Genomic DNA, 25858 nt, shown 5'->3' on the forward strand with positions numbered 1-25858 from the left:
CATGCATCAATAAAGAGAAATACATTGTATTCCAGTATTCTACTCTGTAAATCAAAGGGAAAATGATAAATTGATTGCGGGAACATAAATATTCTGTCAATTTTTCAACAAACTTTAAATTAACATATTTTGTTCAAATACTTCAGATTAGGAAATTAGAACAATTAGAAAAAAATTAAAAATCAGGGCGAATGGACCCTGGGCGAACAGATACCAGGGCGAACGAGAATCAGGGCGAACGGACCCGGATTCATTCAATTTCCACATCTTCCTATACATAATATTAACAAATAATCAAATTTATTGTTCATTGTTTTTGTCATAAATGGTTATGACAATTGACCTTAACTATGAAATCCTTTACATTGTACAAATAACTTAAGAGAGGCCACTTAATCTGGTTCATATTACCCCTTTAAACGACTGTATATGAATACAAATATCTTAAAAAATAAGAATGGACATGTTATGTTTCGGTTTTTTGTTGACACTTTGTGTGAAACGCGAGAATTTTTTTAACAATTTACCTAAAAGTGTGTATCTTGTTATATTTACCTATAAACTGGTCGTACACATGTACATGATTTCTAAAAGGTTGTAAAAATTCTCTGTTTTGGAAATATTTATGTGTTGTCAGGCCGCCAATCCACTTATCTGCCTTCTTTTTTAAAGAGCGCGCACCTGCCGGAAGTTCAACAACCGGAAATTCTTTTTATCACCATATTCGACCCAGTCCACAAAACTGTAAGCATGACTGTCAAAAATCCACCCTAATCGTCTTCTTTATCAATGTAAAATTCATATAAGAAAGATAAATGTTGATTCAATATTTCAATAATTCTGATCTCGCGTAAATTTCTTATCACTGAAGTATGATGAGCATCAAATAAGGTTTTAAAAGTGAGAAAGTTCTAGTGCAGTATCGTATCACATTTCAAACTACAATGTAAATATCTATCTAAACCAATTATGTTGGAATCTGTGCTAAGTTCTTATTTTGTTGTTTCAAGTCTATTTTTGTCTTAAAAACAAGTAAATCTTGATGGGGATTAATGGTTAAATAACTGCTAGCCCAGTCGGGATGACGACTAACATTAAAGATTCATCAGAACTTCACTTCGTAAAGTTGCTTCATCTTCTTTATGTAGATCCCTCCAGCTTTGGAGCAAACACAGATCGCTTAACGGATAAGTTTTAAAAAAATATTTATATAATCACTTTTAATTGTTGAAAAGAAATCCTCCACTGTTGCACTAGCTGCGGAACCGTAGCTCTTAGGTCCTCATGTTATTTTTTTGACTATTTGGGGACCATAGAGCTACGGATTTTTCCTATTTCAAAACGTTCGGAATTGCGACCCAGGTTCAGGTCACACTTATTTCTCAAATAAATATTGTTTATAATCCATACAAAACTTGTCAATATATATAGTTCGTTTCGTTAGCCTCACCGGACACAATTACAAACGATTTTTGAACTGTGATTAATATTTTTTTTATGTAGACTACTTTTCTTGAATTTTTTACACCATAGAATTTAAGATGTATGAAGGCTTTCCATTTTGCATCATATCCCACATAAATTTTTATGCACGTTGGGATACTTTAGTAAGATTTGCGTGACCTCGTTTTACGGGTCAAGAGAGCCACATATGGACGCAATTCCGAACAGCACTATATTGATATATCTTGCAGAAGAAATCAATGACAACAGTCTATATTGATAAAGCATACATTAATCTTTATCTCAAACACATTTTCATAGGAAAATAAAAAGCACAAGTTTGTTTTTTACTTCAATTACTTCAGCAGTGGTTGCAGACGAAATGTCGGTCATGTGTAAAGGAAAGATTTCTGAATTTTTTTGTTTTTGTGTAAGTTCCTCCTTTAAAGGAGCACTAAATTCAAGTTTATCCATTTCGGTGGTGAACTTATCATTCATCTATGATTTTTTTTTTATTGGTCAACATTTCTTTAGGAGTTCTCTGGACTTTTCAATAAAATTAACATATTTTCTTTTGGCCATAAATAGGTTCACAAGAGTCTAAAAAACGTCAATTGTGGGGTTATTTGGGCATGATAAAAGGCATCACGCATATGAACAGAATCAGGAGACATTTTTCTTTCCATATATTAACAAAAGAAGGCAATATGCACTTACCTTTATGTATTTTTTTTATATAACTTCCAGGTCAGATTGCCGTTCTTATAATATTTTCAGAATGATTTTGTCATCGTCATCAACATTCACCAAGTGCACATAAAATGTATTATCATGAAAACAAGGGATTTTTAATAGGGTTTTTATTTATAAAAACATTTATTGATAAATATAAACAAATATGATCTCAGAGGGCAAACATTGGAAATGGTTCGTAATTGTGTCCAGTCGTAATTGCGTCCTGTGGGGCTAGATATTTTTCTAGGATATGACGTACCTATTTATGTTTGAATATTCATTTCCTTAACACTATTATCTAATTATTTCCATTTGTATACATGCCTATTTTGTTCGGCCTTATTGAATCTTGTCGTGACGTTACAAGATTCCTATGAAAAAAACACATCAAATAACAATTTCTAGACTTCATCCTCTTGCATATAGGTCACATATGCCTCACGTGCAATGATTAACCTGTTGTTTTTGATATTAACAGTAAAATGCCAACAGAAGCAGTAGAGAAACCTGTCGAAGAGACAAAGGTTGAAGATGGATCTGGTTCAGGAACTGAATCTGATAGTGACGACTCTACTGGAATACCAGATCTGGAAGAAGGAGATGTCTCTGCTCAGACAAGTCAGGTACTGTAGGTAATAATGGGAGAAGAAAGATTCATTATAACAAATCCACTAAATGACTGTTTATTAAAATAAAAACGAAGATTGTAAAGTTGATTAGAATTAACCAAAAAGGGTGTTAGGCCGAGAAAAAAAAGATCCGTGTTTCCGGTAACCCGACCGACCCTGTTTTTTTAGCCCCGACCCTAACTTTTTTATTGGATCTTCCAAAAAAAAAAAAAAAAAAATTTATCAACCGACCCTGTTTTTGACACAGGCTTCTGATAGATGACATAATATTTTTTCTCTCTTGCTTCCTCTTGCATAGAAAGCCAGTAAAACATTTTATTAATGTCAAAAGGTATTCCAAATAGGTTAAAATCCAAGAAATTTGCACAGCAGGTGCTTCAAAAACATTGCAAATGGCACACTTCCGGTTTTTGAAACTAATTACGGATCCGGACTTGGAAAAAACATGATAATTTTCCGGATTTCATTTACGATGTCAAAAAAAAAAAAAAAAAAAAAAAAAAAAAGAATTCCGACCTTCCGACCCTGTTTTTCAAAATGATGTTACCGGAAACACATATCTTTCTTTTTTTTAGGCCTTAGCTTTAATTTAAATTTATAACCAATGATTGAATTGATTCCTGTTTACTATGATGATACTTATCCCCGACCTATCGATAAATGACGATAGTGATGCTGTTATATAGCCAGTACAAATCTGATGTAAACATATTTATTGGTTTAACTTGAAAAAAGAGTTTGTTTCTTTCTTGTTTTTGACTTTGAAATGTTCATGGTTTAAGGCTGTTAGTCAACACCACTAATTGTATATAATACAAAAAAAATCATTTGAATTTTGAACCTTGGATTTTTTTTTTAAATTGTATAATGAATGTTTAAAATAGCAGAATAATGTTGCAAGAAATAATACATGTATGTCATACATATACAATATTAGGTCAATGAAAGAAAAATATAAACTTTTTTGTATGAGGCTGAGAAACTGGGGAAGGGTGAGGTTCTACCAAGCCCTTCACCAGTTTTGCGCTGAGTACAAAAAAGTTTATATTTTTATGACATTGACCTAATATTGTTTTTATACTGCAACTTAAACTAAGACATGGTTAGCTTTTTAAATTGTAACACAAATGTCAAACTTATTTTCATCCCTTAAAGAACCCCTGATTGTGGGGAAAGTGTTCCATGATGAAATTGACATTATACAAAATATAGCTATGGTACTATATTTAGGAAATAAACACAACTAGTTGCAGTATAAAGAGCATTATTTTAATGAACAAGCAAGCCGAGAACTAACATTCAAAACATGTTTAGGTAGGATTTTAGAAAGTAGATTAACGATCGCGAGGAGACTGCAGGGTTGTCTCTAAGATTTGAAGTAACAGGTTAATTATAAAAAGTAGGAGGGGATGTAATTTGCCGTCCGCGGCGACGAGCTTGCTCGTCGTGCTACGGCTGGGGGTATGGGGCCCGCTTAAGGGCCCCCGAAAATTTTGAAAAAATGGTGCAAAATCCTGCACTTTGCAGTTTTCTAGGATTCCCATTACCCGTTACCCGGGGTAAGTGGATTAGGACAACGGGTAAGTCATTTTTTAGCCTTTGTCACCCGGTGGTAAGTCAATTTTCAAGTTCGGGGAAGCCGAAAAACTCTTGAAATTTCCCGGTCCTCTTCAATTTTCCCATATCTGCTTTTTATTTTTATTAAATCACGAGAAAAAAACTTTGATAAAAGATCGAAGATTTTGTCAATGTCTATCGGCGCTTTTATTCAAGCACTCGTTTACTAGGTGTAATCAAGCGCAAAAGAGACCACATTATTCTCCTATCATTCTAAAAGTCGGTCACGGTGTCGGTAAAATCGGAAAATCCGGATTGATAACTGGTGCTTAAATCGGGACATAAACGATTTTTATACGACCGCAAATTTTGAAAAAATTTTCGTCGTATATTGCTATCACGTTGGCGTCGTCGTCGTCGTCGTCCGGCGTCCGAATACTTTTAGTTTTCGCACTCTAACTGTAGTAAAAGTGAATAGAAATCTATGAAATTTTAACACAAGGTTTATGACCATAAAAGGAAGGTTGGTATTGATTTTGGGAGTTTTGGTCACAACATTTTAGGAATTAGGGGCCAAAAAGGGCCCAAATAAGCATTTTCTTGGTTTTCGCACCATAACTTTAGTTTAAGTTAATAGAAATCTATGAAATTTTGACACAAGGTTTATGACCACAAAAGAAAGATTGGGATTGATTTTGGGAGTTTTGGTTTCAATAGTTTAGGAATAAGGGGCCAATAAAGGGCCCAAATAAGCATTTTTCTTGGTTTTTGCACAATAACCTTAGGTTAAGTAAATAGAAATCTATGAAATTTAAACACAATGTTTATGACCACAAAAGGAAGGTTGGTATTGATTTTGGGAGTTTAGGACCCAACAGTTTAGGAATTAGGGGCCAAAAAGGGACCCAAATAAGCATTTTTCTTGGTTTTCGCACCATAACGTTAGTATAAGTAAATACAAATCTATGAAATTTAAACACAAGGCTTATGACCATAAAAGGAAGGTTGGTATTGATTTTGGGAGTTTTGGTCCCAACAGTTTAGGAAAAAGGGGCCCAAAGGGTCCAAAATTAAACTTTGTTTGATTTCATCAAAATTGAATAATTGGGGTTCTTTGATATGCCGAATCTAACTGTATATGTAGATTCTCAACTTTTGGTCCCGTTTTCAAATTGGTCTACATTAAGGTCCAAAGGGTCCAAAATTAAACTTAGTTTGATTTTGACAAAAAATGAATCGGTTGGGTTCTTTGATATGTTGAATCTAAAAATGTACTTAGATTCTTGATTATTGAAGTTTTTTGGTCCAGTTTTCAAATTGGTCTATATTAAGGTCCAAAGGGTCCAAAATTAAACTTTGTTTGATTTCATCAAAAATTGAATCCTTGGGGTTCTTTGATATGCCAAATCTAACTGTGTATGTAGATTCTTCATTTTTGGTCCTGTTTTCAAATTTCAAATTCTACATTAAAGTCCAAAGGGTCCAAAATTAAACTAAGTTTGATTTTAACAAAAATTGAATTCTTGGGCCTCTTTGATATGCTGAATCTAAACATGTACTTAGATTTTTGATTATGGGCCCAGTTTTCAAGTTGGTCCAAATCAGGATCTAAAATTATTATATTAAGTATTGTGCAATAGCAAGTCTTTTCAATTGCACAGTATTGTGCAATGGCAAGAAATATCTAATTGCACAATATTGTGAAATGGCAAATTTTTTTTTAATTAGAGTTATCTTTCTTTGTCCAGAATAGTAAGCAAGAAATATCCTATTGCACATATTGTGCAATAGCAAGAATTATTTTTAATTGGAGTTATCTTTCTTTGTCCAGAATCAACTTAAATCTTTGTTATATACAATATACAATGTACACTTTTTACTACCAACTGATAAATTTAAATAATCTTTACCATTCAGTGATAACAAGCAGTTTTTTTACATCTTAATATTTTATGATGTATTTAAATGAGTAGTTATTGTTGCAAACTCCATTAGAAATTTGAATTGATATCAGTTTTGAAAAAGGGAAACGGGGATGTGAAAAAAGGGGGGGGGGGGAGGGGGGGGGGGTTAAATTTTTCTCATTTCAGATTTCATAAATAAAAAGAAAATTTCTTCAAACATTTTTTTGAGAGGATTAATATTCAACAGCATAGTGAATTGCTCAAAGGCAAAAAAAACCTTTTAAGTTCATTAGACCACATTCATTCTGTGTCAGAAACCTATGCTGTGTCAACTATTTAATTTTAGATTTAAAAAGTTTGAAGAAGAAATCTTTAATTGATTTGTAAAATCTTGGCATTTGTTTTGTGTAAAAAAAACCCATGTAATGTCAAAAATTTGATCACAATCCAAATTCAGAGCTGTATCATGCTTGAATGTTTTGTCCATACTTGCCCCAACTGTTCAGGGTTCGACCTCTGCGGTTGTATAAAGCTGCGCCCTGCGGAGCACCTGGTTTTTTCTTGTCATCGGAGGAAAATAAACTTACAGTTGCATTTATTATAGCTCTTAATAAATGACATAGTAATAACTATAACATATTTGTCAAATTTAGTAAGAAATCGTTTTTTTTTAAATTTTGTACAAAATTCAATCGTATCCGAATCCAGCTTTGTTCAGTAAATTACAATATTCAAAGTTATTATGGCGGAAAAATTCAAACTGAATCTGTAGATCATGAGTTTGCATAAGTTTGGATTTACTTCAAAAAGGCTAAACAATATAAATCAAGCATCACCCCCACCAAAAAAGCCCAAACTTGACAAAAAGCAGAGAGACAAACTGTATGATGTTGAAAAAAGGACCAGGGGGTATGCTTTGCGCCGTCCGCATTGGTTGGCGGATTTAACTTTTAGATGTGGGTAAGTAATTTTTTTATTGATCTTACCCGTGGTAAGTCAAGGTGCCAAAAAAATCCTAGAACACTGCTTTGGGGGTCTCCTGGACCCTCATTCACTCCTCGCAAAACATCATTTTTTACTGATGATTATGTAAATTGTTTATTAAAATTTGTAACATGGGTCAACTTTTCTGTAAATTTGATCACATTTATTTGATTATCCAGAGTGGACTTTCAACTTACAGCTATATATTTGAAGATGTTTGAGAATAGCAATATCATGGTTAAATTTTATTTACTATAGTAATACATCGACCCAAGTGTGACAGGATTAAACTATCCCCTTTTTGTGTGAAAATGAATGTCCAACTTTTTTTAATTTCAACAAGGTTTGGCAGAAATTAAAATCCCTTTATTCTGTAACCTTTCATACCTCTGGATATAAAGTTGAAGGACAAACTGATCAGACAGGGTCAATTAACTGGGGGCACAAAACTATGGGGTGATTGATCCCCTTTAGCGTTTATCTATAGTCCTATTTATTGAGTCTTCATTTCTTTATTAAGTATTCATGAGGCCAGGCAGGCTTTGGACTTGTTGAGAGAGAGAAAGATAGGATACTTGGGCAAACAACATTTATAGAAGATGTTGTCATTTATCCTATCTTAAAAGATGTTGGCCTTCAGCTATATTTAGTATTTGTTTTGAATACCAATGTTCTGATTGAAGCACTGAAACACCCGATAGGTGACACTGTCACTGGTTGTAGAAATCGATCTTCTTTTTGTGTGATACATTTGGTTGAAAACTTATGTAGCTTGTCCAACGTATGTTAAAATAATCGTTGACCGTCCTCATTTCTGAATTTAAATACTTAAAACACCTGATAAACAAATAAATTACTTATTAAATCCATAGAAAAACCGTCGCTGCATGGTGAAAAGATCGGTCACATTTTAGAACGGAAGTGACAAAATCATCCGAGCGCTTTAAAAACTCGCAGGGTCGTAGGAAAGCTTTAACCTGTAAAAATGGCCTAAACACTCGGATTTACTTGGATTACTCGATGTATCTCTTGTTCACAATTTAAATCACGGAACAAAAGCTTGTAATGGAGAAATATTGATCTCTGTATGTTTTTTTTCAAACAGTCAGGTCATACTTGCCGCTAGAGTAGCCGGGTCCACAAGGGGAAGTTGCCGGGGGAAATCCCCGGCCCCCGGGCCTTAAAGACAACCCTGAGACTGGCGATGAAGATTTTAACTAATACTCTTTGTCAAGGAAATGTTAGCATATAAATTAAACATGAGGTAGTGTCAATAGTCGCAAATTTGTTGATGAATAGGAAAATGTTTGCTATGATGATACTTATCCCCGACTTATCGATAAATGACGATAGTGATGCTGTTATATAGCCAGTACAAATCTGATGCAAACATGTTAAAAAATCAACATTATTGTCAATCGCATATAGGTATGGGTAACCAATTTACCCAGGCAACAAGCCAACTATCACTATTTGCAGACTGGAACTGACTTAAGATTTACACAGAAATTACATATCAATTTTGTTTCAACAGGTAGCACAGGCTGCAGGTATTCAAGAAGAACTTGTCAGTAGAGCAAAGCAGAGTAGAAGTGAAAAGAAAGCAAGAAAGGCAATGTCAAAACTGGGTATGTAACAGTGTGTAAACTAATGAACCACCTGTTCAAAAAAAAAATCACATTTTAAATATATTCATACTTGCTGTACTAGCAGTATATTACAGATGTCATGCAAACACACTTAATGCACACACAATTTAAATACAGATATATAATTACATACTGCCAGTGGTAAAATCTGAACTAAAGTAATTATTGAATTAGATTATACATATACATTGTACTTAGAAGTTTTGAACATTATGTTTATCAGAAATAAACGCTATATATGAGAATGCGTTAAACAGTTCACGAACATATTAATATAACTGTATGGCTATGAAAAAAAAACATTTCAACCTCCTCCAGTAATATGCTTTTCTAATATTTGCCAGCAAATAAAAATACAGCATATACTTAAAAAGAATAATAGATATTAAAAAAAAAAAATTGTTAAAAGGGCCTCACAAACAACTGACTCATAACCATGTAAATTAAATAACCAAGCACTGTAATACTAAGAGAAGTACTCAAAGGTTTAATGAGTTTTCAGAGTGAGATACTATGACATTTTTATTGTTCTCTCTTGTTAACATTCCTATTAATTATATTTTCTAGGTTTAAAACAGGTAACCGGAGTAACACGAGTTACAATCAGGAAGTCCAAAAACATTTTATTTGTAATTAACAGACCAGATGTATATAAATGTCCAGCATCTGACACCTATATTGTATTTGGTGAAGCAAAGGTATGCTTAAACTGTTTTAATACATTTTCAATTTCCAAAATATTGGTGTGGGTATTGGATCCACCAGTGAAACTTTCACTCTTACAGAATTTGTCACTGTAGTCTAATAATCTTTAAAGCCTTGTTTTAATTATTATATGTAATAACATTAAAGGTACCAGTATTACTGCATCAGATATTTATTTTGGCTATCAAAGGTATTTTAAATTGGTGATCCTTGATGCAAAAAAATATATATGAAAATCAAAAACCTAGTGTAAGAATTTAATAGCACTTCAAATTATCATTGACATTTTTTTCCATTTAAACTTTTCCCATTGTTTCGGTTTTAGATGCGCCGTGGCTTTTTACCCTTTAAAAAAATCTTCAATCATCATACCTAAACCCGTATATGCATAATTTCCTCAACTAAAAAGTATTATATATCACGTCTTTACTTACATTTCTCATTTGGATAAAAATGTAAATAGTAATATACTATCTAGTTTTACTAATTATGCAGATTGAAGATTTGAGTCAGCAAGCACAGATGGCAGCAGCTGAGAAGTTCAAGACACCAACCAACCCTGCTGGTCTTGGAGAAGATATCACCAACCCTGTTCAACAACCCATCCAAGAAGAATCTGAGGAAGAGGGAGAGGTAAAACATATAGAAACCAAATAAAAACCAGTAGATCATACTAAACAATTGGAAGGCTAATACCATAATTTTAAGGGATAGTTTCAAACATCCAGTATAAACATAGGTTTTCTTGGGGTTTAACACTTTCAGTACAGAATTGTTTTTTTTGGTGCGTTCGTATAGCCGGAGATTTATTAGGACGAGCAGTTTCGTGGCCGGGATTATTTTGACATGTGCTCATAAAAAAATTGCCTCGGAACTTCAAACAGCAATTACCGCTATTTGAGATCGATTTTCGTTAAAATATTTTAAGGTTAAGTCGTACCCTACTTGTTTTGAGTTGTGGTGTGGTTAGAGCGATATGAAACGGAAGAAATATCAACAGTTTAGCTCTATGACGAACGAGTTTTTTTTTTTATAACTGAATGTTTACAAATACATGTCTGCGAAGGGGAGAGTTTCTTCTGACCGTTCCCTTTCCGAGATATTAACTTACGTTCAATGTTTCTTTTTGTTACAAAAAATAAAATGAAATGTCTATGACAACACCATAACTGATTGGGAAGACGATAAACGACCGACAACATGAGAATTACCAGCGATTGAAAATCCACCATTTGCAAAGCGTCGTTCATGTCAACAACAATTAAAGAGAGATAACTCAATTGTAATTTGGCGGACGACAACTCTTTTTAAATACGTTGCCGTATGTTTTTAAGTCACTTGGGTAAAACAGAATTTCTTGTTACGGTTCTATGACAAATAAAAATTTGTACTTGTTCAATGATTAAACAAATAATCTCTGTACTTGTCAAAGTAAATTACCTTCCTTGAAAATATTCATTTCAAACTAATTAACAGGCATGCAACCTAATAGCAATTTAAGCAGATAAAAAAAAAAATACTTTAAAAAAAATCAAAATCAAATGAACAATTAGATATTTGACCAAAAAATAATATTATTTTGATTTAATTTTTAAACTGCTATAAGGTTATGTAACAAACAAAAATAACAGTTTTAAAATTTTTTGTTACTTGCCTCTTTTCAAGTCTTTAAATTTTTTTTCATTGTCCAGTTAACTACTATTTGTTGTCCTGATCTCTCTATAAAATTCCTTCTTTATCTTAAAATGTCTCTTGATACCATCTTTTTAAATATATCCTTCATCAGTTATTCTTTAGTTTTGTTCATAGTTTATAAATAAATAAATTCGCAAATTGAAAAGGTAAAGTCAATAAATTCAAAATTGTCTGGAACTAACAACACAGCTATAACACTAAGTCACTAACAGTAATTTTTAACAGAATGGAACACCGTGAAACACTCTGGGAGACAGAGGTGCTTTCCACAATCTAGACAGCCAAATTTTGTTTGTCTACGCGTCTCTTGTTGATTGTTTTTCACTCTCATGTGAAAGACATGGCACCAACTTTTATTTCCAAAGGAACCTGGCAAGTGTGTCTGTGTAAGACTGTCATCAACCGGGACAAGTGATGGGCGGCCTTTACGAACTGAACCACCTGTATATCCAGCTATCAGTCCTGCTGCTACTGCCTTGGAAAACTTCAAAAAGGTTGTTGGTCTCTTACCAGGGCCTGGTTGATGATGAGGAGAAGCCAGAAAAAGCCTAAAAGCATCAAATTTCAACATTTCTATCATTGTGAAGAAAATCCTTTTAGGCCATTTCAGTGTTTTGTGTTGGAAAACATAGTACTGGATGTACTGGTCAGCCCTATCAACCCCTCCCATGTACTGTGTGTAATCAGAGATCATCTGTGGACATGGTATCTCTTGTCGTTGAAAAATACCATCTGCTTGTTGCACATTCCTCTGCACTGCACCTACTGAGAAATCGTGTATGCTTGAAATTAAGTTTACATTTTTTTTTGTCCTTCCATACAACAGCAGCCACTGCATCTTTCTGTCTAAACTGCATGTCCCCACGATTAATTACACCTTCAGGGTTTTTCTTCATAATATCTTTAGGAAGCTCTCTCCTATTTATTCTTACAGTCCCACATGCAGCAGTGTTAGAATGTTCAAACAAGTCTGTAAATAAGGTGGGAGAAGTGAAATAGTTGTCCATATAAATATGGTACCCTTGCCCTATAACATTTGCCTTTTCAATACAATTTTTGACTACACGGTTTGCCAGACCATGAGCTGCGACACCATTTATCCTCCCACTGTATACCTAACAGAAGGAAACATATCCTGTATTAGCTTCAGCTATCGCCCACATTTTTATTCCCCATTTGGTAGGCTTGGCTGGCATATACTGCTTAAAAGACAGTCGTCCTTTCCATGGAACCATCACCTCATCAACTGATAGTTGCCTTTTAGGGATATACTGGTTTACCATAGAATCTGTGAACATATTCATTAACGATTCAATTTTGTATAATTTAGAATAATTGGGATCCCCTGGCTGTGGGGCTTGCTCACTATTTGAAAAATGGATGTACCGCATAATTTGCATATAGCGATCCCTTTTCATGACTTTACTGAAGTACGGGGTCTCCAGCATAACATCTGTGCTCCAGTAGGATTTTATATCTGGTTTTACATTGATTCCCATCAAGAAACATAAACCTAGAAAAGCCTTCATTTCTTCAACAGTTGGTGTAACCCATGGGGATTTATTTTCATCAGGATGATCACGAATTTGTTTATTGGCATACCTGTCTGTCTCCTGTATGATGTATTGCAAAATGGCATTGGTAAACAGCAATGAGAAAAAATCCACGGGCTCTTTATCTGGATCTAAAACTGTGGTAGGACCAGTATTTCCACGTGGTAAAAATATGTGTGGTAATCCCCTCTCATAATAATTAAAATTTTCATGCCACCCATCAGCTTCAGCAGGACGGTCACCAGCTTCATCAACAACAAGGGGTTCATTTTCATCAGAAAAATCATTTTCACTTTCATTTTCATTATCAACAACATCTAATTCACCTATCCCAATTTGTGCAAGCCTATCATTGTACCGCTGTGCAGCTGCATCAACTTCATTTTGCGAAAATCCGTCAAACTCTTCATCCGAAGATTCAGACATTTTTTTTATTTTCACCCAGACGACAATACTACGTTTTTCACAACTATTTTACTATGGAACCGCCTTTTAGCCTAGAAAAATTTGATTGGCTGCACAAAAATATGGATTTCATTATTTGGGAGAACACCTGCACATCGTGTGAAATTTATTTGTCGGCAAAAACCGTAAACTTCCGATCGTCAACAGAGCGTAAATCAACAACATGCAAAGATGTTACATAAAGAGACAGCCATTACCGGCTTATCTTATTTATTAAACAGTCCTAAGTAAATATTATTAATTTTTAAAACAGCGATACATAAATGGTTTAAATATTTTGTGTGGAAGGTAATGAACTTTCATTTTTTAAAGCGATCACGTTGACTACACATGTCAACAAAATTGAAAAAATGGCGGCATATTATTTTATCATGAACGCAAATCGAAAGTACGAAGAAATGACATAACAATGACTTTTATTGTCAAAATTTATACATAATATTAATAATTGAAACCTGTTCACACATTGTGGTAACGTACGCTTTACAGCTTTACGTAATTGATCTAATATTAAAACTGAAAGTAGGTCAGAGTATTTTTCGTTTTCCATGATGCGTTATGGCATCACGCGGCCGTAGCAAGGTGATGCATTAAGGCATCATACGGCGGTACCAAGGTGATGCCTTATGGCATCATACGCCTTGAATGGGTTAAATTAAGAGAAAGGTCCTACAAGTGCTATATTTATGGAAGAACATGAAATGAAGTGGTAGGTTTAAGAAAATTTAATTTTACTGCATGCTTGAAGCAAAATGACTGTCTGAGACATGGCAAAGAGTTGACAAACAATAAAAGTATATTTAAAAAAAAAGGGGCATTTAAGTTGAAAACAAATAACACGACTATATTATTTTCCCTAATCATCATAATGTAAACGCTTGCCTACTGAAATTTGCCATTATACCTTGTTTATGTTCCAAAAAACAATCTTTTGACTGTCATAGTCCTGATATCTTAGTACATTTGTAAGATCCATAAATAGATTCATGTTTACTATGATGATACTTATCCCCGACCTATCGATAAATGACGATAGTGATGCTGTTATATAGCCAGTACAAATCTGATGTAAACATGATTCAGTAGATGTAAAGCAATTATTTGTGTGTGCATTATGAATAAATAAGTTAGTTTTGTAAGTTGATTCAGACACACTACAGAACTTGTGAAAGTATCTATTTGTTCAAGTATTAAAGGCGAAAATACTTAAATTGAGTATTTTTTTCTCACTTGACTACCTGTTCACAAAAACAACTAGTAAAATGTGAGATAATTTTTTTTAACTTTTAAACATAGTTATAATGAAATAATGAAATCACATTTCATGCAGTGAGATTTAGTGTTTTTTTTAGGCAAAACATGATTTAATCAGTGTTCTCCCCAGGCCTTTAAAGGACCACGGGCCCGCGATGTATAATTTTGTACCGCGGTGGTATCGTTCTTGCCGCGATGTATAATTTTTCTCCGTGGTGCTAAAGTTTTCGGTAAAAAAATCGTATTAAAATCGGTAAAGTTTCAGATGACTTCAACTTTAAGTGAGGGTTAAAATTTTACATGAAAATTGACCAGTTCTAACTAGTTTAATCCAGTATTGACAGGTAGATTGTTTACACCACGTGATCGATTTACCTGTTGAGGTTAACCTTGTTGATGATTGGATTTAATCGATGTACATGATTCTCTTGTGTTTTAATTAATTAAGAGATCATAATTTTAGTATCAGACTTGTAATAGGGGACAAGCAGACATTTGTCAATGAACTCTATTACGCCAGTTTTTAGTCAAAATAATTTGCCTGTAAGAAATTAATTGTAGAGTTACTTCCCCTGATTTTGCTTATTACAAATAAATGCTCCTCACAAATAATTTCTCGTTCAAAATTATAATAAAGTATAAATTGAATGCAAAATTATATTAGAATGTTACATTAAGGATAAAAACTTTCTTAGAGCATACCAACAAAAATGTTTTGCAAATTATTTTGGAGAATCATACCTTTATTGATACACAGACATTTTATATTAAATTGGTAGTTTTTTCACAACAGTCTTGGTAAACATGCTTAATGTTTAAATGAAATAGAATTAATTTTACATGTGAACAAATTACATAAACTATAAAATGAATTTAAAGGGAAACTTCGCAAAAAAATCAAAAATTGATATTATGTTCATTCTGTATAAAAATGTTCAAATTCATAGATATTAAAGTTTTATTCCGCTAGATAAGCGATCACCATCGATTTTAAATTTAGAGTATCAATTCTCCGAGATCCGCCATCTTGTCTTCTTTCCCGATGAATAAAAACGATATGTCTATAAACCACAAAGAAACAAAACTACAGTAACCGATGTAGTCGTAATTGCGTGTCGATATCTTGTCAATCGTACGGTTGTTTAATACGACTAACTAACTTGATACGGAAAATATTCTTACTTTTTTTAAATTACCATGGTCTGTTGTTTTTAAACTGTTGATATTGGAATTAGGTGAAAAGTCAAAGTTGAAATCATAAATAAGTGTTCCGTGAAAATTGTTTTCGAAAATCTAATTTGTTCATAATTCTTTAAAGTAATAAACTTTTTTCAAATATATTTTGATCTTCCCTTATCTGATCACCAGCATGGCTAAAGGTATTACTTCCAAAGGTATTGTGAGGGGTGTGAGGTGACACGTCCAGGTATTCAAGCGATTTCCTGTCGGGCTTGCAAGTTCATGCATCGTTTCACTTCTGCAGGTATTGATCAGTGTACACGGCTGATAACTTATAACTTATAACTTTCCATTTTGAACTATCAGATGTATAATATACAACTCTGTCTTACTTGTCATTACTAAACTCATACGCTTGTTTATAAATAACATTTCTGGTGTAAAGAATATAATTCATAATATATAAATAATACCCAAAAAATAAGATTTGATGAAATTAAAATCTATTTAAATATTTTTTCCAAGGGTGAATTTGGGAAAATGTAATATATAGTCATTGTCAATAGTGAAGGACAGATTGGAACAGACCAGAAATATTGATTTAAAAAAATGTACGCACTTGCCGACGATTCGTTTATACGACTGGATATAAAGTTACGGAACTATAGCGCAATTTAAAATATATACGTGTATACATTGAACATAAGAAAAAAACATATATTTTGAATAAATAGGGGTAAAAGTGTTGTAAATAGACTAGCCAACGTATGCCAACAGTATGTAATCATCGAATGTCGATAGACTACAGTTGTATACCAAAAGAAGAAGAGAACCAATTTGATTTAAATACAGGTCGATGTATAACTTTTGCTTTGGTTCATTGAAGCTGTGGACCTAGGAAAATCACAGATTTATATTTCAATAAGATTGTTCTCAAACAAAGGAAGGAATTCGTCATCACAATTGTTATATATGCCACTGGACGAACACTAATTATCCCCAGGGGATGTGGATATTTTGCTGGGAAACTTTTGAGTATCAAAGTTTCAAATTAATTTCGGGATTTATTTTCTTTCTTGGTATTCAATAACCGAAAAAAGAATAAATTACTTGTTCGCTAAATAGGGATATTCTTGTCAGATAAAAGAATTTTAGTTATATTTAAAAAATAGGGAAATATGACATTAAATTGGTTCTGTCTTTTTTTAAACATCGTTAAAACGATGTGTGTCTAAGGTGAACGCCACAAGAACCCTGTAATACTAGTACGAGAGTATAGCATGTAAACATTCCTTCTCAATAATATGGTTGTATTGGAAAACTTTTCATACAGATTGACAACTCATTGTCCGATATGCATGTAATATTTGCCACATGACGCCCATAGTTCTTTCTACCATCATCACCTTATTCCTTGATATTGCTGTAAACATCGATGGTTCACACCCAAACAAAATGGGAGTAATGAACCTTCAGAGCTTCTCCGTGTTATACACTTGTGAAATATATAGACGAAATTTCTGTATTGAAATGAATCTACATCTCACAAACAGGATTTTCAAATAACGATTTTGAGTAATCACCTTACAAACCAATATAAACGTATGGCAAGATATAACCATGAAGGAATTTAGTTTTTGTCAGAACTCATCACTATATCATAAACGTATACGTATATATATGCATACAGTTTCAAATATCAAGAAGAAGCGTTCGATGTCGATAGTCTGTTCTCTAACTGTTCAGAGTTAGACATGTCACTTGTTCATTCTTGGAAGCCTTCATATTCCCCGTCTAACGATGGGAACTCTTTCTGATTGTGTTGACTATAAATGCTTGTATGGTAATTCTGTCGTTTATCTGTACAAGCGGTTGCATTTCCTCTCCTTTCCCAACAAACAAACGAACGAAACGCAACTAGTCTGATTTCTCTGGAGCTCATCCTCAATGGCTCTTATACGTCAGGAAACTTACATGTATACTAATAATGATTGTTTCATGAACAACGATGTATGAACGAACTATTATAAATTCGTCAATTTCTGTAATGCATGACTAAAGTATAACTTTTATTATAACTACTGTATTACTTATTTGGATTAATGACGGCTATCATGTTCAACATTGCACAACTATTATCATAGAATTTTAAAAAAAATCCTCAAAAATCCTCACAAGATATAATGCCTTAGCTTAGATAATTAGTATTCTTTTCACAAAAAGTTCGTGTAAATGATTGTCAAATGAATTTAATTATGTAAGAATAAAATGTTAAAAAGAAACTAAAAAAAAATTATGCATGTTGTATGTTGTATTTTTTTGTCAATTAAAAACTTTAAAATTGCAATAGTTTTATTAGCATTTAAACACAGCCAGATTTGAATACAAGTTAAGATATTCCGGTAAAGTCAATGATATCAAACAGATGTACAATGGTATATCAAATTGGGTAATATTGCATTTAGTTTTTATTAAAGATTAAAACTACTATTTTTTGCTTCATATTTGAATCTTTACGCCAATTGCCGCTAAGAAAGTAATCAAAAATTGTTTCCTTTTATTTTTATACACTTTCGCAATTACGAATCTGAATTTTATTTTCAATTAATTTACACAATTTAATTATTGTATCTTTATTCTCATCGTGTATTTAATCTTAGTGTATTAACATCATGACAGCATATACTCTAATCCTTTCTATTTATCCTTTCCAAATAACAACATTTATACCTGTGTACGCTTGAACTCACACCTGCGGCTAAATAGCTACAAGGTAAACGAATTGACCTCAAGCCGAGAAATATACAGTGACCTTTACAAAATAATATACACACTCTGCTCACACATTAGTTGCATTGAAATGATTATCAAAACAATAACGGTAAATAGAACTGAAATATTTTCAGTTCAATATCAGTAAAAATGTTCAATAAATATTTTATGAAAAAAATCTCAACAATAATTAATTAAATTTATTCAAAAACATTTACTAGAGATAATTTATAGGAGTTTAATTCAATCAATACAAAACGGTATATATATGCATATTCACTTTCGTTCATTCTTATATTGTGGTTTATAACTTCGACCATTCGTCAGCTGTGCGCTTTTAATTACGTATATTGTCGATAAGCTATAAGAGTTAAACAGATTTTATTTTTTCCCAGAATTTAATAAATCGGGCTAATACGTCACGACCCACTCGAGAATTCAACCAAAAAAGTTACAAATACTTGATTTTCTCCGTTATTAGAAGGAATCTAAATTTAAAACTTTGCAAATGTGTTTTTTATGTTAAGATGAACATAATTAGATGATAAGTAAAAAATCGCGGAATTTCCCTTTAAGTAAAAGACAATATACATGAGAAAATAAATATTTTATTTTATGCTTAAAAGAAAGAAAATTAGTTTATTCAATTATTCTTGTTCAAAGTTCATTGTTATGGTCAAATCTAACATGGGGAATGTGTTGTGTAACTACAAGTATTGGGACAAAATGGCTTGATCAAAGCATAAGAAGTGACTTTAGTTTAAAGACTAATTGTGCTTTCTTTTCTTTTTCAAAGATATTAAAGTATACAAACTGTTTTATTGATTTACTTTTTCTACCAATAATGTTCTGACCCAAAGTCTATATAACACAGTACCACAGTTAACAAAACAAAGGCAAAAAGGTCATGAAAAAAACTAACAAGAAAAACATAAGCGATGCAACGCGACACAAAATATTGTAAAATTCATTTCGTCACGCGTTACCCTGGTGCTATCCAAAAATCCTGGGGAGAACACTGATTTAATAAATGAAACTTAATAAAAACTTTGTTTGAAATTGTTAATTGTTGTTTGCTTAACGTCCTTCTGGAAATTGACTAGCATTATTTAATATAAGTAGATTTGATAAGGGCTATTCCAGAAAAAAATGTATGGGGGGGGTTGGAAGGCATATTGTATTTATAATACATGGGTGATTGGTATCAGAGCAACTTTTCACACTATAATGCACTATAATTCTCAATTACAATTGTCTGGATGGCGGGTGGTCACAAAAACTGCCTGCCCCCCCCCCCCCCCCCCCCCCCCCTACATTTTTTTCTGGAATAGCCCTAATATAAAAGTGTTTATGTTAAACTATCTTTTTAAGTATTTGCTTTTCATTATATTTATGGTCATCCTTATGAAAAATATTAATTTGCTAGATTCCTGAAAAAAGAATTAAAGCTTAAATTTAAGCAAATGTCTGTAAATATGCATGTTTGTTATGATGATACTTCCCCGACCTATCGATAAATGATGATAGTGTTGCTGTTTTATAGCCAGTACAAATCTGATGTAAACATGAATAATACATGACTTTTTTTCATGAAACTGAAGAAAAATTCTCATTTTGTAAATTGACTAGTGTAATCTTTAAAGAAGAAAGTTAATTTAAAAAAAAAAAGCAAATACTACAATAAAAAGGGCAGACATTACTACAATAAAAAGGCCAGACATTAAATTTTTTATATAAAAATTAAAATGCTGCGACTATTCATAAATAACAGAATGATGTCATACATTTGTTAACAAAACTTGCAGAAAAATAGCTTCATGATATCATACAAAAAATGTTATGGATGCTGCTGGAAGCTAGGGATGGGTTTTCCTTTTTTACTGACATTATTTTTCTTCTTGAGTTATCTTTGAGAATTTCCTTGCAATTCTCATGAAATCCATGGTCATCCTTTTGAAGAATTATAAAAAAAAAAGCATTGAAGCAAATATCTGTAATATGCACGTTTACTATGATGACACACTCCCCGTCCTATCGATAAATGACGATAGTGATGCTGTTATATAGCCAGTACAAATCTGATGTAAACATGTTCTATTACTACTTCCATACAAACAATGGTGTTTAAAACATTGTAAAAAACTTTGTGCCCAAGACTTTTCAAGAATAATACCCAATTGTAAAGAAAAATTAAATTTCAGCATTTGACAGCTTATATCACTTTCATTAATAGTAATTTGTCAATAGGCTATGCAAACACTTTGTTAGCAAAGTCATCTCACTAAAACATCAAAATCTTTATAAAGGTGTGAAATTGATGTCATATTTGATACACAGAACTAAAACTAATAAACGGTAGGAAAATAGCTTCATGAAATGTTATGGATGCTCCTGGAAGCTAGGGATGGGTTTTCCTTTTTTACTGACATTATTTTTCCTCTTGAGTTATCTTTGAGAATTTCCATGCAATTCTCATGAAATCCATGGTCATCCTTTTGAAGAATTGTAAAAAAAATAAATTAAAGCTTAGATTGAAGCAAATGTTCGTAAATATGCATGTTTACTATGATGACACACTCCCCATCCTATCGATAAATGACGATAGTGATGCTGTTATATAGCCAGTACAAATCTGATGTAAACATGAACATGAAATGATTTTTTGTCGAGCCTGCAACTTTTGTTGCAGAAAGCTCGACATAGGGATAGTGATCCGGCGGCGGCGGCGTTAGCTCACTTCTTAAAAGCTTTATATTTTAGAAGGTGGAAGACCTGGATGCTTCATTCTTTGTATATAGGTGCTTCATGTTACGAAGTTTCCGTCAGTCACATGTCCAATGTCCTTGACCTCATTTTCATGGTTCAGTGACCACTTGAAAAAAAAGTTCAAATTTTTTGTAATGTTGAATTATCTCTTATTATAAGTAATAGGATAACTATATTTGATATGTGCGTACCTTGCCAGGTCCTCATGTCTGTCAGACAATTTTCACTTGACCTCAACCTCATTTCATGGATCAGTGAACAAGGTTAAGTTTTGGTGGTCAAGTCCATATCTCAGATACTATAAGCAATAGGGCTAGTATATTCGGTGTATGGAAGGACTGTAAGGTGTACATGTCCAACTGTCAGGTGTCATCTGACCTTGACCTCATTTTCATGGTTCAGTGGTTATAGTTAAATTTTTGTGTTTTGGTCTGTTTTTCTCATACTATATGCAATAGGTCTACTATATTTGTTGTATGGAATGATTGTAAGGTGTACATGATTAGCGGGCAGATGTCATGTGACCTTGACCTCATTTTCATGGTTCAGTGGTCAAAGTGAAGTTTTTGAGTTTTGGTCTTTTTATCTAATACTATATGCTATAGGTCAACTATATTTGGTGTATGGAAATATTTTAGGATCTTCATGTCAGTCGTGCAGGTTTTATTTGAATTGTGACCTCATTTTCACGGTTCATTGCACAGTGTTAAGTTTTTGCGTTTTGGTCTATTTTTCTTAAACTATAAGTAATGGGTCAACTATATAATAGGTTGTATAGAAGCATTGTTAGCTGTACATGTCTGCCTGGCATGGTTCATCTGACCTTGACCTCATTTTCAAGGTTCATTGGTCTTTGTTTAGTTATCTTGGTTAATGTTAAGTTTATGTGACATTTGTAATAAAGCTTAGCTTTATACTTAAGACTATCAACATAATATCAATGATTAGTTTAGAAGGCGAGACATTTCAGCGTGTGCACTCTTGTTTAATGAAACTGATTAAAAACTCCTATTATGGAAATTGACTGGGTAGTGTAATCTATAAAAGAAGAAAGTTAATTTTATAAAAAGCAAATTCTTCCATTAAAAGGACAGACATTACATTTATCTTATAAAATTAGAATGTTGTGACTATCCATTTAAAACAGAATGATGAAATATATTTGTTTAGAAAAACTAGCTTCATGAGGTCATACAAAAAATGTTATGGGTGCACCTGGAAGATTGGGATGCGTTTTCTTTTTTTCTTTTCTTTTTGAGAATTTTTTTGTGATTCTCATTAAATCCATGGTCATCCTTTTGAACCTGTTGAAGAATAATAAATTTGCTAGATTCCTGAAAAAAGTATAAAAGCTTAGATTGAAGCAAATATCTGTAATATGCACGTTTACTATGATGACACACTCCCCGTCCTATCGATAAATGAGGATAGTGATGCTGTTTTATAGCCAGTACAAATCTGATGTAAACATGTTCAATACTTATTTCAAATGAGCAGAGAATTTCTGTAACTAAAAGCTGTTCATTTAGTGTTGAGGATATTTATTAAGGCATTACACAGAAATAAGAAAAAAGTTTGTTAAAAATGTAAGTTATGTCTCGATTCTCAGTCCCATTTGGATTAGCCAAGTTTAGAGAATCAGAATAAAAAGTATATGATCTAGTTACCTTCTAGACTTAATGGGTTAAACAGCTTCAGTCTTCTTAGTAAATATGTTTGACACAAATATAAAAATGGGTTTATCCAGAAGTGATGATTGGTAGTGAATAATGCTTCTTGTACTCACCAGGATTAAAGTAATAGTCTTTCTCTATTCTTTTTACTATTGATGATGTCACACTGCAATCATAAAGTGAATCCTTTATTGGCTGGAGTTTTTTTTATCAGGATTGCATGTTTGCTATGATGATACTTCCCCGACCTATCGATAAATGACGATAGTGATGCTGTTATATAGCCAGTACAAATCTGATGTAAACATGTTCAATTACTACTTACTTCCTTAAACAAAAGTGGTGTTTAAAAATTTTTTAGTGCTCAATAATATTCTTCAATTGTAAAGAAAAATTAATTAACAGCAGTATATTAATAAAGATTCGAACTTCTCAAACAGCAAACAGAGTAAACATTTTTAGTGAAGCTTTATACACTTAGTTGAAGTTGTAATTACATGTCCTTCATGATTTCATAGAAATAATTACTTCTGCACAAATTAGTTGACACCTCCTCTGTTATATTGTTGCTTCAATATTTTTATGGTTATCACTTCTTCAGAGTTTCATGTAGATTTGATGTTTCTGAAGTAAAATTAAATACAACTTAACCTAATACATTGTAATATATAATTATTTCAAAATCACTTTTGGGCTAGTTGGACAACATGTAGATTAATACTTAACAATTGTAATAACATATATAGAAGAATGATACAGATAGTTATATTAAAAATATCGTATTAGCTTAAAATTTACTATCTCTGTAATTACAAAAAATGTATGATTTGTAAAAAGAAAGTTTTGACATCTTCTCTAGAAAAAAAGAGTGTTTTTTCTATGAACAATAAAATTTAATTAGGGAGTTGTAAGCTTGCTATGATGATACTTATCCCCGACCTATCGATAAATGACGATAGTGTTGCTGTTTTTTAGCCAGTACAAATCTGATGCAAGCTTTCAATTTTGCCTAATAAAGAAATGTCAGGGTTTTGTCCATCAAAAATTTAAAGCTGTATGTCTGTCTTTATAACAGTCTTGTTAAGTTCTTATTACTATTCAGGAAATGTGTCACTAAATAATGTCGAGAGAGAGCAAGTTTACAAGATAACATTAAAATCAAAGTCTTATCTTCCATATAAACTTCAATATATACATGTAAACTAGTAGTTTCCAAAGTCTGATCTTGCAGGATACATTAAATTTTGTTTTTTACACATGAGCCTGCTCTAGGGGCAGACCAAAGTTCCATAGATATTTGAATGGAAAGATTTAAATATTGTCACAAATAAGTCGTTTGCTATTATTATTACAACATAAATGAACACTTTCCTTTGCTATTCTATTGGATGCTGCTTTTATTCCATAAATTCATAAACTTGGAAGAGATGTGTTCTTAAACACCATCAACTTGCTATGATGATACTTATCCCCGACCTATCGATAAATGAAGATAGTGATGCTGTTATATAGCCAGTACAAATCTGATGCAAGCTTCTTTTCCAGTAAAAAGAAACAATGAAAAACAGGGGAATTATTGTATTTAAAGCTTTCAACCAGTGATTTATTACTAAGAATGTTACAAAAAAGCATTTGTATAACTGGTACACACTTATGCAAAATTTATAATCTTTTAACTTTTAATTTCAGGTGGATGAATCTGGAGTAGAAGCTAAAGACATTGAACTCGTGATGTCTCAAGCTAATGTATCTCGAACAAAAGCTGTGAAGGCACTTAAAAATAATAATAATGACATTGTGAATGCAATTATGGTAAGCCAAATTCTTAATTAGTTGGTTTGGATTGAAATGGAATGAGTATCTCGCAACTGCCTAAAATCCTTTTCCAAGAAAAGTTAAAATTTTGAAAAATGCTAAATTTCAAGATCTGCCTGAAAAAATTTAAATTCCACTATCCAAAAAAAAAAAAACACTTTGTCTTGTATAGCAATGTACAGGTGACAATGTCAGTGAAAATAAAATTATTTTATTTTAATTTACATATCATTTCACAAGAATGAAAGATGATTACAGGAAGAAAATTCAAATATATATGCTTTTGAAGTATATTGTCATGATTGTATAAGATTAAAAGATATTTTGTGAACACTTGCTATGATGACACATCCCCTGACCTATCGATATATGACGATAGTGATGCTGTTATATAGCCAGTACAAATCTGATGCAAGTGTTCATATCTGGAAGAAAGGTGTTTCTATGACAATACATAAATTTGAAATTCAATGTGAAGATTTAACTTCAAATCATTATGACAGTCTCTGTTGAAACATATCATAATTCAAAACCAAAGATCTATGCTTTTACTGTAACAAATGAATATGTGCTGTACACACAAGGTTATTCATGGGTTAATATCACTTTTGCCCTCTAGTGAATCATTGATAAATTGTCCAGGTGATATCATACTTGTGTAAATACTTGTCTTTAAGTTACCATGGAGACACTGATTTTTATTGAATTGCTTGGTGTGTATTGTTCTACAAGACTATTCTTGACCTTATAGTAAAAATAAAGATGTACAAATAAATTTATGTAAAATGAAACATTTCCATGATGTATCTTTTCGCCAGTGACAGAAAGTGGTTTAATGACTCATTGAAGTAAACTTTTATTTGACAAATTTACTGCAAATTTGGTGAATTATTTAAGTAGTATCGAGTCTTTATCGGTATATAACCATTGTTCTCATTAATTTGGGTAGAAATAACTTTGATCATTTTATTTTTCAGGAGCTGACGATGTGATGACTTTCTGTACTTGTGTTTCTTTGTGTTGCCATGTTTTGTCATATTTATGTAAAATAATTCTTAAAAAAAGTATCAAAAAACAAAA

General features: G+C 32.4%; 2 protein-coding genes across 2 annotated transcripts in view; one reads left to right on the top strand and one right to left on the bottom strand.

The window, feature by feature from the left end:
* LOC139512069 (annexin A6-like) overlaps nt 1-697 on the bottom strand; it is a 31493-nt gene extending 30796 nt beyond the window's left edge. The window contains exon 1 of the mRNA XM_071299389.1: nt 556-697. The gene's annotated coding sequence lies outside the window, so the exon portion shown is untranslated. The remainder of the gene's footprint in view (nt 1-555) is intronic.
* Nucleotides 635-25858, top strand: LOC139512070 (nascent polypeptide-associated complex subunit alpha-like). The gene is made up of 7 exons (XM_071299390.1): nt 635-744; nt 2657-2801; nt 8787-8880; nt 9469-9599; nt 10102-10239; nt 24653-24775; nt 25756-25858. The coding sequence occupies exons 2-7, from the start codon at nt 2661-2663 to the stop codon at nt 25768-25770; spliced, it is 642 nt and encodes a 213-aa protein (XP_071155491.1). The 5' UTR covers nt 635-744; nt 2657-2660; the 3' UTR covers nt 25771-25858.

Source organism: Mytilus edulis, chromosome 2 (assembly GCF_963676685.1).
Source record: "Mytilus edulis chromosome 2, xbMytEdul2.2, whole genome shotgun sequence".
Classification (NCBI taxonomy): Eukaryota; Metazoa; Mollusca; class Bivalvia; order Mytilida; family Mytilidae; genus Mytilus; species Mytilus edulis.